Source organism: Rattus rattus, chromosome 17, assembly GCF_011064425.1.
Source record: "Rattus rattus isolate New Zealand chromosome 17, Rrattus_CSIRO_v1, whole genome shotgun sequence".
In the NCBI taxonomy this organism is placed as follows: Eukaryota; Metazoa; Chordata; class Mammalia; order Rodentia; family Muridae; genus Rattus; species Rattus rattus.
Window position 1 is genome coordinate 31456109 of NC_046170.1, and position 14172 is coordinate 31470280.

The 14172-nt window shown below is 47.5% G+C and overlaps 1 protein-coding gene across 1 annotated transcript in view; it reads right to left on the reverse strand.

The window, feature by feature from the left end:
* Positions 1-3444: 3444 nt before the first annotated feature.
* Positions 3445-14172, reverse strand: part of Cfdp1 (craniofacial development protein 1) — an 88751-nt gene continuing 78023 nt past the window's right edge. Inside the window, exon 7 of the mRNA XM_032888213.1 lies at positions 3445-5525. Within this exon, the coding sequence (XP_032744104.1) occupies positions 5435-5525 (91 nt within the window). The 3' untranslated portion in view covers positions 3445-5434. The remainder of the gene's footprint in view (positions 5526-14172) is intronic.

Below are 14172 nucleotides of genomic sequence, written 5' to 3' on the forward strand. Positions count from 1 at the left end.
AGGTTTTAAAGACCTGGTTTCTCTTTATGGCCTCTGGCTGTCCTAGAACTTGCCATGTGGACCAGACTGCCCTCAAACTCAGAGAGACTCACCTGCCTTTGCCTTCTTAGTGCTGAGACGAGCCACTACACCTAGCTCCCTTTTTGTGTGTTTTTGTTTCTTCAAGACAGGGTTTCTCTATGTAACCCTGGCTGTCCTGGAACTGTCAACCACACTGGCCCAGAACTCAGAGATCTGTGAGCCGCTTCCTGACTCCTGGGTGTGCTGGAATTAAAGGCATGCGTTGCCATCGACTGACTCCTAGCGATCTTTAACAATTTAAAAACTTTTATAAATTGAGGTGAAATTCACAGAACAGAAAACTGTTTGATCCCAGGGACCAAAGTTCCTTGTCATGTAGCATCCTCACGACAATGAGCACAAACACATGTGTTCTCAACCGTCCTAACTGGGATCTCCTTAGTCTTTGTCTGCTCTGTGCAAGGCCCCTGTGTACAGACACGAGGTCCCGCTCACTCTACAGAGTCACAGGCCACTGCTTCTTTCACCGTAGCAGAGCTCAGAAAAGTGCCGCCTTACCTACTTTCAGTCACGGTACCTGAACTCTCTCCCCATGTCGCCATCTCCCATTTTAGTTTCCTGAGTGCTAAGATCACAGGCATAAGCCACCACACCCAATTCTGTCCTTTTTCCTAAAAGCAGATGAGAGTCTCTGTGAAATACCTTCCTGTATCAGGAGGAAGGAGCCATTTTTAACATCAGTATAGACTAAGTCTAGGCAAACCCTTAGCCTTCCATCACTCCCCACCCAGGCCCAGGCCCCTCTGTCTTGACACATGGTCGTAATTTAATCTTGTTCCAATTCAGTACTTAAGCACTCAACTCTGAGCACGTTCTTGGGTATTCCCATTTTAAGGCATTTTCTCATTTATTTGTGTTTGTGCATGATGCATGTGTCATACCTCATGTGTGGCTGTATCTCGTCAGAGGACAATTTATGGAAGTCAGTTCTCTCTGTCTATCATGTGGATTCCTGGGGATCGAACTCTGGTCATCAGGCTTGTTGGCAAATGCCTTTACACACTGGGGCATCTTGCCAGCTGTTTTCACATTACTTGTGAGGACTTGCACATTCATAAATTCAGCACCTGAAACCTGAACATACTTCCCTTCCCCACCTTTAAATCTATTGTGCTTTAGTTTCATAGACCCTGAAGGTAGAGGAGAAAGTTCATGGATTCTGGGCTTTTATGACTGTCAATAATCCTGGCTTCTTCTGCCAGTGCTGGTGCTTGTCTGGGATTAGAAACCAAGAGTCAAAGGCAGTTCAGCTCTAGGTTTAGGCATCGCTGAAGTGTTCTTCACAGCAGTGTTAGCTGATGTCTCCTTAATCTTGGCCTTCTTAGGAGAGGCCAGGTGTAGAACTACCGGAACTTAGTGCCTGGAGGGAGCATCTCACCCAGTATGACAGTATAAGGTGGGCAGGGCACAGTTAATACTCATTCCTAGCAACCTTTTCAATCTGAGGACTCTAAGGCAAGCTGGAAGATGCTCTCCTTAGCTTCTCAGTCTCATTCTCCCAACTCCCTGGAGCCAAGCAGCATCCAGAAGTGAAGGAGCATTTCTACCCTTAGCATAGCAGAGCTTGGATGGGAGCAAACCTGGTGACCAGTTAGCTCAGGCAAAAGACTGAGGAATTCTCAGGTCTTGGATGCTGGCCTGGCTGGGGAGGCCCCAGGGCAGTGACTCGTACATTCTTGACTTTGTTGTGTCAGCCGCCAGTTCCCTTCACTCCAGACATTTCTATATTCAGGGCTTCCTTGGTCTCCTGACACTCTTCCTTTCCCAGTAGGAATTCCCCGGCACCCACAACATGGCTGCAGGAGCCAAACAGTGCCAAGAGGCCGTTCAGTGTGCTGTGAAGTCATACGATGCTCTGGTCGGTTCCCTGATGACTTCAGGCAAATTTCCTCCTGTGGAAAATGGGGCAGTGCTAAGAGATCATGTGCAAATATATGTGTGTGCATGTGTGTTGGAGCAGGTGACTGAGAGATGATATAGTAAGGCAACATCAATGATCTGTTGATGACACTGGGTCCTTCTGGTCTGCTGGCTCGTCATATTCAAATCACTTCTTGTCTAGATCTGTGTGCTGCAAACTATCAGTTATGTCTTACCAGCACACCTAAGCCCTTCTAGCTGTCATGAGGAACTTGTACCAAGAGGCAGAAGACTCTATTTTCTGGAGTGTTCTAGAGCCTTCTACTGTGTCCTGCCTTGACAGACACCAGAGCAATCAAATCCAGTTTGCCACCCGAACATGAGGTAGCAGTGTCCGGAGCCTGTCACGTTGTTGTCCTCGTCCTGACTGTGCAGAAGCACCCTGGCTCCACTCTCTCCAAAGATGTCCTGGTCTTCCTGTGGTGCTGGCCAGGGCCTCAGTGCCGTTCTTCCTCCTTGGCTGTTTATACCACTCTCAAGGTTACTTCTTAATGTGTCCCTGTAAGGCTCAAGAGGCCTTATGTAGAATTCGTAATTAGAGCACTGAGTCCCTCAAGAAATAGGCACGCAGAGTACAGAGAGAGGCTTGTTTAACTCCTTGACCTCACACTGCTTTATGGCGCTCTGCCCCCAGCTCCCATAGAGGGTAGCAGATTCTTTGGAATTCTGACACACCATGGGGACATAGAGAAGACAAAGGACTAATGGGAACTTAGCGCCTAAGAGTCTGCTCCACAGGAGTGCTCTTAGGCCACCATAGTCAGTAAGACCATGGACATTCCCTAACAATTCCTAATTCCTGAATAGAGGACACCACCTCCTGTGGGAACCAAGTTCTGCCATTGTTTGAACCAACTGTCAGAAAAGAGGGTGCTTTTGGCGGGGAGAGGGGTTGTGTGGTCTGAACCCAGGGTCCACTGAGGAAGGCCAGGTATTGTTCAAGGTGGTTTAGTTCTTTGACAATGAGGCAGGGCAGCTAACAATGTGGCTGAGAGAGCAACCCACCCCCCACTAAGAACTCTGATGTGCTCACATGCGAGTATCGACCAAGAGAAAAAGCTCAGTGACCCATGTCTGCCTCAGGTGTCCCTGTGGGTGCCTACTTATGTAGTTCTCTGCCTCCATTTTGCAGTCATCACACACAGCCCAGTGTGTGGCCGGGCAGGGCTGCAAAGACTCCTCAGGTTACACCTATGAGAAACAGCCACTTTTAGACAATAGCCTCGCCTACTTTAGGCAGTCTGTCTTGCTGGTAGTTTCTCTGTCCCCCAACTCTGTCATTCCCATCAGAAGTGACAGAGTGTGCTCTGAAGCAGAGAGGACCTTCTTTCTCCTCAAAGGCCTGGACTCCTGTGGGCCTGAGAGACGGCTGACCCTCTTCTGGCTCGGCTTGAAGTGCTTCGAAATCTTCCTTATACAGAACACACTTCTGTGTCACTTGGACAACTTTAGAAAATATTTTATTATGAAAAGTTGAAATCCATATCGAAGCTGAGAATAAAACGAGGATTGTGTACACCTCTCCAGGCTCAGTAACTACCAACACGTGGCCGTCGGCTTTCATCTTGACCTCCCTATTCTCCGGGACACCTTTAGAAAAAGATGGTCAGCTTTTGAGAGGGGCTGGGAAAACTGCATGCACACATCTGCAGCCTCCCCTGCAGCCAGACTGCCATGATGACCCAGGTCTGCTGTGAGTCTCACTGATGCCGACACACGTTGGTACATACACACACTTCAATTAGTGCACGTACCTAAGTCAGTCAAAGCAGTATCACCTGGGTCACAAGTGCCCACACCCAGGAGAAAGAGACAGCCTTTTCTACTTTTTTTTTTGGAACTGAGGACCGAACCCAGGGCCTTGCGCTTGCTAGGCAAGTGCTCTACCACTGAGCTAAATCCCCAACCCCAGCCCCAGCCTTTTCTAGAGAGGTAATGAACACTGAATGCAGGCCATGGATGGAAAGACTATTGTGAGGGCTAGCAGGGCTGACACCCATAGACGAGTCTCACTGATCCACACTGACTTTGCTAAGAGGAAAACCCAAGTTACCGTTGTGTGCATGGCCCTTTAGCCTAAGGATTGCAGAGTATCTGCATATACGGCCAGAGCTGGCTCATGCACTGATGATACTATGGCTGCTGAGATGGGATGCTGGGGTACACAGAACCGCAAGAGAAATACCAAGCCAGTGCAGTGGGTGACATGCCAGGCAGACTACAGGTAGGCCCCGTCTTACAGGTATGGAGGTCCTATCCTACTGGGGTGCTGGCTGGTTCTGGTTACATGACTTCCTTCATCATCTAAATCTCAGTAGAGACCATCTGTCATGATGCCAGCTTGGTATGCCCTGTGTCACCTGTACAGTCCTTTGCAGATGGATGTGAACAGACCATGAGTTCAAACGTAGCTTGTAAACTTCCTTTTTGGCTAATGAGATGCCAGCCATCTGGTGCCACCAACTCAGTTTTGGCTGTTACAAATACAATGGGGAAGCCCACTGTGACCCAGTGTTCTTTGGTCTTAGGCTGCCATCAGCTCACTGATGATTTGACCCTCTGAGAGACTGATGTGATTCACACCATCCACAGCCCAGAAAACAAAGCTATGGTAAGGCCACAGAGCTGTGTCTGAGCAGGAAACAGAATGCAGTCTTTGCAGCCCATTTTCTCTCCATTCCCATGCCCTTGGAACAGGGGATGGAATTTAATGCTGTAATGGGTGGCTTGTTACTTAGTCTTCTCTTCAATGCTTCCTGGGCAGGAAGTTTGAGTTGGGAAGTCTCCTAAGGAGTATAAAGAACACGAGGTCTTTGGAATGCTCCCTACCCCATTACTCACTCTCCATCCTAGGCTGGTCTGGAACTATGTAGCCCAGGCTGCCCTCAGATTTGCAGAAGTTCTGGTCAGTTCCCAGCGCTGGGACTGTAGGTGTGTGCCAGCATTACTGGCCAGGATCTCTCTCGACAACACACAGAGCTGAAGGACCACTGAGGTGGAAATACACAGCTTATCCAGTGTCCCCACCTTACACAAGAGGCTCTCACACAAGAGAAAAGCTGAATGAACTGAGAACAAATGCTCAGAGACTCTGCCTGCCCCAGAAAACGCCCTTAGGGGTCTCTGGGAAAGGCTGATTTTAGAGACCTGTGAACGGGCAGGTCTGAGATGTGGCAGCGGGTCCTGGCTGGCCAGGGAAGGGGCACAGCAGCTTTCCTTTCACCAATCTCACAGAGGGCTTCTATTTGTTTATTTAAAAACAAATTTTAAAAAGTAAAATGAAACCAGGTGAGATTAAGATACATAAACCAAACTGCAACGTAGAAAAAGGGACTTGCTGGAAACATGACGGAGACCACTGGAGATTTCACAGACACACAGAAGAGCTCACATTGTCAACAGAATTAAGCTGCTACGAATTCTCCCCAGAACATCAAGGTTTCATTTTGCTCAGCCTGAGATCTCGCTCAATTTCAAACTGCCTGTGGTCCACGCGCTCCAGAAAAGCTTTCCGTTCGATGTACCTGGGTGAAGACAAAATCAGTGTCAGCACAACCTGGCTGAAGAGGCCTGCGCAGCTCCAACCCCAGGGATAAGTCAGGTTTCGGCAAAGCAGCCCACTGGTGAGCCAGGCTGCTGTCTGGAGACTACTCTGGAATCTGACGCCATCCAAACCGCTTCCAGCTTTTCCACAGAAGGATGATTCTGTTCAGACACGAATGAAACTAAACTGGAAGAGGATGGGTTTTTTGTTTGTTTTGAGGTGCCTCCCAGCACCTAGGAGGCAGAGGCAGGGGGATCTCTGGGAGTCTGAGGCCAGCCTGGTCTACAGAGTGAGTTCAGGACCACTGAGGGCTGCTGTGGGAGTGGAAGCAGCTGAGGTTTGCAGAGCTATTCTGTTTCCTCTGCTCTTTCCCTAGATATCTACTCAGTCAGGGGCCAGGCTGCTTCTGCGGCATAAAAAGAAGAGGTCCTTCCCTGAATTCCTCTAAGCAACAAGATGGAACACCCCTGTACCCATGTCACACATACGGTTTGCTTGGAAGTGGGAGTTCTGGTTCTGCTCTGGCTCTCAGGCCAAGGTCAGAGATCTCTCCCGAGGCCTCCTTCAGTCTTCCCAGACAGGGTGGGAGGGAGGCCAGCCTACGCTAGCAGGCACGCTGGTCAGAAGGGAGCCTGGCTGCTTAATGGGACACAGCTGCATTTTAATGTACCTTTTCTTGCTATAAAGTGTGCTACGATTTGCTTTCAGGGAGGAATTCTCTGCTGCTAATTAATCTACTGAGGGAGCAAAATTGTCATTAAAAATGGGAGACATAATTGAATCCCTGCACTAATTTTTCTTTGTTGCGCCATGGAAAATGCATCTGTCACTACAAGGTTATTACATTCACGGTGAGGATGTGACCAGATCCAGGCCTGTGCTCCTCACTCAGCCCAGGGCGGGTCTGCCTGCCCTTCAGTTTCCACCCCATCTGCTTGCCGGTGGAGCCTGGGGCTACCGATCCTCCACACAAGGACTGGTCAGAAGACACTTCTCAGGCCAGAGGAACTGGACTCCAATCTTGTCCCTCCTATCTGTGCAGTATAAACTTAGCAGTTCTTGGTTTCCTAGCAATATAAAAAAGGGGGTGGACAACAACGAAGACATATACGTATACTGTTTGCCCCTCTCTCTCCTGTATTTTTATTTTTTTGGAGACAGGGTTGCATGTGCTTCAGGCTGCAAGCTTCTGCCTTTACCTTCCTGTTGGTAGGAGTGTGTGTCTGAACCCTGTGCCTGTCTTATGTGATGCCAGGGCCTTTGTACATACTAGGCAAACACTATACCAAGTGAACCATATCCCCAGGTCCTGAAAAACTGTCTTAACAAAACAGCACAAAATACCCAAACCCAAAAAGCTGAAGACAGCTCAATCCTCCTTACTCAGATGGGCTGCTATGAGGAGTAAGTGAAATAGTGTATTAACGATGCTTAGCATGGAGCATGAGTTCAACAAAGTGGTAGCTAATACTGTCACTGTGATTTTAGGCAGCCAGCTTCCATCAGGGTCCTGAGGACAGCAGATGGCCCAATTGGGATGTGTGCTGTCTGAAACTAGTAACTGCCATCTGGTCTGGATCAGAAATTAGGCTGTGGTGTTGAAACTGTCAATGAGGCCAGACTAGCTAGAACACACAATAATGCTGTGCCTGGGTTTGACACAAGTCTCTCAGGTCAGAGTTGTCATATTTAGTAAGTGAAAAGAAAGGAGACCCAGTTAAATCTGAAATTCAGATTCCCTGGCAGAGAGAACAGTGGCAGATACTGTATGCTCCTTCAGATAGGCATAGAATGGGGACCTGGGTGAGGAAGTATGGATACACAAACAACGCAACGTGGCAGCCTGAGGCCCTCAAGCATGGCTGCTTAGGAAATTAACTGAGGGCCCCACCGACCGTAATCAGTTGTCCCTTACCCTGCCTGACCTGGATTGGATACATGGGAATTGGGAACTTGGTGGCAGGAGTGCCGACTGCCCCTTGAAGAGCCAGGAGAGAGGCCAACACAGGGAGAGATGGTGCTGGTAGGCATCGTGCGTGGGTGTTTCAGAGCTCTCAGGATGGAGAAGGAGAGATCCTAACAACGGATGTTAACCAAATAGGATAAGGGCTTGTAGTGTCTCTGACGTCTACGGAGAGCAAAGTCCAGAATATATGTTAAAGGGGCAGCAGCAACAAGTTACAATCACAGATGCAACTCAGCTCTCCAAGGAAGTCCACTGAAGATCAAAACAGCCACTGGAGCTGCTAAGAGGATCTGGGACAGCGTGGTCTACATGCACGAGGTGACTGTAGACAAACCTTGCATTGGACATGGACTTGCTGAAGTACAGAAGCTGACCAGGTGCTGTGGAGGAGAGCGACTCTGATACTCACTATTGGTGTTTTTGGGTGAGGTAGGTAATCTCTGAACTTCTGTGGATGCAATGAAACTGAGAAGTGCTTTATAGAAGACAGCCACGAGAGCGGCTTTGGGTAGATGCTCTTTCTCTTTTTTTTTTTTTGGTTCTTTTTTTCGGAGCTGGGGACCGAACCCAGGGCCTTGCGCTTCCTAGGCAAGCACTCTACCACTGAGCTAAATCCCCAACCCCTGCTCTTTCTCATTAATGTAATCATATCCATTACCTGCGAGGCCTCAGACCAAGACTGGAAATGCTCCCAAGGAAAGGCTGCCTTGAAAGCCACCTGAGGGTTCACCTACTTCAACTGGGCCACCGGGTTTCCAGGAACTTTAATTGGGTCACAGTTCCAGAACAGACCCGCTGGCTGACAAGTGCAATGGGAATTATGGTTCTTGCTGTTTTTCTGGCCCGTGCCCAGCCCTTCAATCAGACTGACCCACAAGGAAACTTAGGGCTGAAAGGGTGTGTCATCGTCTTCTGCTACTATGCCTTTATGGCCCAGTTAAGTAGCAGATTTTTTATTTTATTTATTGTTTATACATACGAGTGCTCTATTTGCAGGTGTGCCTGCATGACAGAAGAGGGCATCAGATCCCATTGGTTGTGAGCCACCATGTGGTTGCTGGGACTTGAACTAGGGACCTTTGCAAGAGCAGCCAGTATTCTTAACTGCTGAACCATCTCTCTAGCCCTTGTCTGTCTGTCTGCCCGCCTGCCTGCCTGTTAAGAAAGACTTTCTTTGTATAACTCTGGCTGTCCAGGAACTCCCTATGTAGCCCAGGTTAACCCCAAACTCATTAAGATTAGCCTATCTCTGCCTCCCCAGTGCTTAGATTAAAGGTGTGGGCTACATTATTTGTTTATTATCATTAACAAAATATGCTAATAGCATCAAAACCCTAGGTGATATTCTAGTTTTCCCTTTCAGAGTCAGGTTATACACAATAGATAGGCTCTGACATCTTTTTGATCTTCCTGGAGATTCAGGACACTGGGTAGGGAAGAGCAGAGAGCACTATCAGAGAAGAGGTTAGCACCTCTTGTCAGAGAACCGCACCTGGTCCGTGTCAGGGCTGGTACTCTGTTACTCATGCTGTGGTGCTGGCTCCCTGTGTATATCTGGTGCCACACAAAAGGCTCATATCGATTAACTTTAGCTCTTGGCAGGCAACAGAAGGGCTAAGACTCAGCACATCCTGGGGTAGCCAACAGGGCAGGATTTCTCCACTCTGGGAATGCAACTGAAAGATGCAAACTGTCAGGGCCAGGCTTGGCGCCAAAGCCAACATATCTCATATCACCTCAAGGCTGTGATGGTCCTGGGAGACATCCTGATAGATTTTTCACAGAATGAAAAGTATTTTAGCAGTCCCTCCTTCGCATCGTCCCAATCAACAAATACTTGGCTTCCAAATCAATGAGCTCTGTGACCTTCAGCTTACTGGACAGAGAGCAGTGGCCAGGACCGAGCTTGGTTTCTTGTCACTGTACATTTTATACACTGATCCCATCCACTCAGGGCCTCTGCCTCAACATCACTATTTGGAAAGCTGTGTTGATGGCGCCCACCATCAGGCAGTCTGTGTGATTAGTTGACAGAGCTGGAGGAAGCCATGCTCAACACCTGAACAAAGTCGGCTAACAGCCTGAGTGTTTCTGGGACAGCACCTCACTCTGCTGACTGGAAATGCTGGACAGAAACCTATTCTCATCTGTCATGCTGGTCTTTCCTGATACTATCAGGCTGCCGAACACAGCCAGGGGCATCCATTAGCTAGTGCACCGGGCACTTAGATACTGCAGTTGTGTGGTTCCTACTCTGGAGGCTTACTGCACACTAATAAAACCTAACAGTGGTGATGTGATGAGTGGTGGAGCTATTCCAGAGTGGCCCGAGCCGAGCCCTTAGCCTTCTCAGGGGAGGTACACTACAGAGGGAGGGGCTCTAAGGCTGGACTGCAGCAAGCAGCTGGAGAAACGGATAGAGATGGGCAGGAAAGGCCCTTTTCTTCTGAGTCACTGGCAGCAAATGGTGGGTAAGTCTTAGAACTAGTGTTTGCTTGGGGAGGAAGAAGAAAACAGCTGCCCAGGGCCCACACACAGGGGTGAGGGGCTGGGGAATGTGAAAGGCCAGCCTGGGAGACCTAGGGAGATGCCTCCTTCATATCACCGTGGAAAGTATTCCTCAACAGCTGGCGAGGAATGAAATGAATGAAGCATCCAGCTTTCCAGTAAGGCCTGAGTCTGAGGATGGTCAGTTAATGGCAAGTGGGAGAAGAGAGTTCTAAGCAGAGGCCTGGGGGAGGAGGAGGCATTCTGCCTATTTGCGCCATTCCCCTAACACTCTGAGAGGCTCAGGGGAAGGTCTCCACTGTAAGATGACTGAACGGGGGCCAGTCTTGTCCTCATTAGCTCTTTGTTGCTGTGAGGTACACTGACCACAACTAACAGAAAAGCCGTAACAGCAGGTTTATGTGTCTGACAAGTACTAGTGCATTATGGAGTAAGCCAAGGAAGGAAGCCAGGCAGGAGTGAAGGAGAGTGCTAGGATTAAAGGTCTGGATTACGCTGGCGTAGGGGAGTGGGGGTGGTAGGTAGGTGTGCTGGATTGAATAGGTCTGATCCCCACAGACTCAGTTGTTTGAATGGTTGGCCACAGGGAGTGGCACTATTAAGAGGTGTGGACTTGTTGGAATAGGTGTGGTCTTGTTGGAGAAAGTGTGTCACTGTGGAGGTGGGCTGTGAGATTATATATGCTCAAACTAAGCCTACTGTGAGAGACAGTCTCCTTCTGCTACCTGTGGATCAAGATGTAGAACTCTCAGCTCCTTCAGCACCATGTCTGCCTGGATACCTCCATGCTTCCTGTCATGATGAAAATGGACTAAACTTCTGAAACTGTGAGCCAGCCCCAATTAAATGTCTTCTTTTATAAGAGTTGCCGTGGTCATGGTGTCTCTTCATAACAATAAAATCCTAACAGAGACGGTAGGTTAGTGGTGTGGTGGCACAGGTTTTTAATACTAGCACATAGGATGCAGAGAAAGGTGGATCTCTGAGTTCGAAGTCAGCCAGGTTTACAGATATAATTCAAGGACAGCCAGGGTCACATAGAAAAACAACCCTGTCTGGAAAACAATAATTAAAAAAAAAAGAAAAGGATGTGTTTCCTTAGCCTGGATCATGATTTACCTTATTTTTAGTTGTGTGTGTGTGTGTGTGTGTGTGTGTGTGTGTGTGCGCACGCACACGCTCATGGAAGTCAAAGGAAGGTATCAGATTCCCAGGAGCTAAGCTAGAGTTGCAGGCTCTGGTCCTACTTATATGATCTCATTACAGATGGTTGTGAGCCATCACATGGTTGCTGGGAATTGAACTCAGGACCTCTGGAAGAGCAGTCAGTGTTCTTAACCACTGAGCCATCTCTCCAGCCCTACCCCCACCCTTTTTTTTTTTGTATTTCCATTAACCTCTGTTTGTTGCTATTGCTATTTTTGATTCTGACAGAAACTGATCTACTGGTTTTGCCTGCTTTGACCTCATTTAAGTAGAGTCACAGCCTACCTCCCACACTGTGTGCTCTTCTGATTTATCTATGTCCACTCTCATTGCTAGACAGTAGCCCGCGGTGTAGACAGATGATATCTGACTTCACTCTAACACTGCTGACAGACCTTTGAGTTCTCAGTTTCTTGTCTTGGATGGTGTTCCTATTGTTGGTATATATCTGCAGTTCTCCGGGAATAAAGTTAAAAGGAACTGAATCATGAACATTACTGTGATTATAGACATGACTAACTCTAAGAATCCTAGCTGGTTACAGTAAGTGGTGCCTTCCAGGTTAACCATCCACACCTCTCAGGCTCTCACACGAAGAGCCTGCCTTTTTAATAACTGGTTATGTTCGTCTTAAAATCTACTTTGTCTAACATGAATGTCAGTGTTATCCGTTTTCTTTTGGTTACTACTTGCATAATTCATCTTTTTCTAACCTTTGTATTTTCAACATTCCTTCATTCCACATCAATGTTTTAAAACAAAGTTTCATCTGTCAACTTCTGACCTTTAATCGGAACATTCAGCTTATTCACGTTTAATAAAAATGTGAATAATCCGATAAACGTAGTCTTAAATCTACCATCCTGAGTGTTAGCGTGATGGCTCAGCCAGTATTGCTATTGTTAAGGACCCAAATTCTGCTCCTACCCACACTGGGTGGCTCATGACTGCCTGTACTTCCAGTTCCAGAGGATGAAACATGTGCACATACCCACAGGCACTCATACACATAATTAAAAAGAAAACAAGCCTTGAAACAAAACCCCAAACCTGTCCATCCTATTTTTCTTACTGTTCCCAGGTTAGCCTAGAACTCCCTAAGGATGGTCTTGAACTTCTGATCCTTCTGTTTCCACCTCCAAGTGTTGGACCTACCAAGTCCAGTTTATATGGTGCTGGGATTGAACCCAGTGCTTCATGCCCAATAGGCAAGTGCTCGACCAAAAGAGCTACACCCATCTCAGCTTTCTCCGAAGTAGACAACTTTAATTGTTTTATTATTATGTTATGTGTTTTGCTTAAATGTATTGAAAGAGGAAATTGATGGTTGTCACTGCCTCCAGTTCCCCACCCTCCCTGGGTACAGGGAAGTCCCAGTTCAAAGAACAATGAAAGAGGAAACTGGCAGTAGTCATAGCCCTCCAGTCCTTTACACACACACACACACACACACACACACACACACACACACACACACACACACACACACACACACACGTACAGGGATATATGTCCCAGTTCAAAGAACAACCACAAGATGTACATTCCCAATCGAATCAACTGCACCTGCACTTGTAGCTGGTCAATTAGCCCGAAAATCAATACCCAATTCTGCTGTTCCCTTTTTTAAATTTAGAAAGACCCCTTGGTGGTTTGGCCAATCCTCCCCCTACAACTCTTCCCAAATGCCTAAGGCCAAGGCACGGACATCCCCACTTGTGGTTTTTTTCTTTATAAACCCTGATACCCTGGGGCCTGAGCCTCACCACCACCATTCTCCTGTCCTGTTGCTCTAGTGTTTGCATTGGATGCTGAGTCCTTGGTGGTCTTGGGGTCTAGCAGATTGGGCTTAACATTACCTGGGCACCACGTGTGCTGGGTGCCAGTGGGGGCCGGAAAAGCCATCAATCCCGAGACTGGAGTTACAGATTGTTGAAGGCTGCCATGTGGGAGCTGGGAATTGAACCAGGTGTTCTGGAAGAACAGCCAGTGCTATTAACGACTTACTGAGCTGAGCCATCAGTTTTCCAGCCCGTGTGTAGGTCTTTTAAATCGTTTTTTTAAAGCTCTCACTTTAAATCTTTTCTTTTCCACTGTATTTTATTAACACTCCCTCATCTCTAACAGCACCCCCTTACTTTTTTAAGACCTCGATCTGCTTGAACACAGTGAATGCTTTCAACCCACATGATCAATACTCAAGAGAGGCAATCCAGGGTAGTACACTCTGGCCCTTCTGCTATTTCAGATCCCTGTGCAAAATTGGATACCTTAAACTGTCTGACCTGGATCCAAGTGGTTAAGCAACCACATGATCTTGTTTTTAAAAAGTAAAACATATTAGATAGCATCCAGGTTGATTTAAATAACATTAAGACATATTTAGAAATATATACTCCCAGGGCCAGTGAAATGGCTCAATGTGTAAAGATGCTTGCTGCCAAGCCTGGTGACCTAAGTTCAATCTCTGGGACCCACTATGTGAGGAACGGCCTGAAACCTGTCATGTGCCCCCCTCTTCATAAATAAATGTAAAAGAACCAAACCAACCAAACAAACAACAAAAAAGGGAAACCAAATGCTCCCAGGTTGGCTCAATACGGTTACGGACTAGTAAGAGCTGGGTGTGATATGCTTGCCTATAATCTCACTCAGCACTCAGGAGGCTGAGGCAAGGGCTAGCTTGGGGCTGCACAGCAAAACTTTACCTCAAGAGAAAGAAATACAACCCCTAAATTAGCCCCTCCACTTGTTCTTATTATAACTCAGGATGTGCATTTATTTGTTTATTTATTTATTTACCTACCCGCCTGTTTGTTTTGATTTTTTTTTTTTTTTTTTTTTTTTGAAACAGGGTCTCATCTGGCTAGTCTGGACCAGGCTGGCCTCAAACTCAGAGATCGATCTACTCCTGCCTCCCAAATGCTGAGATTAAAGGCTAATTTAG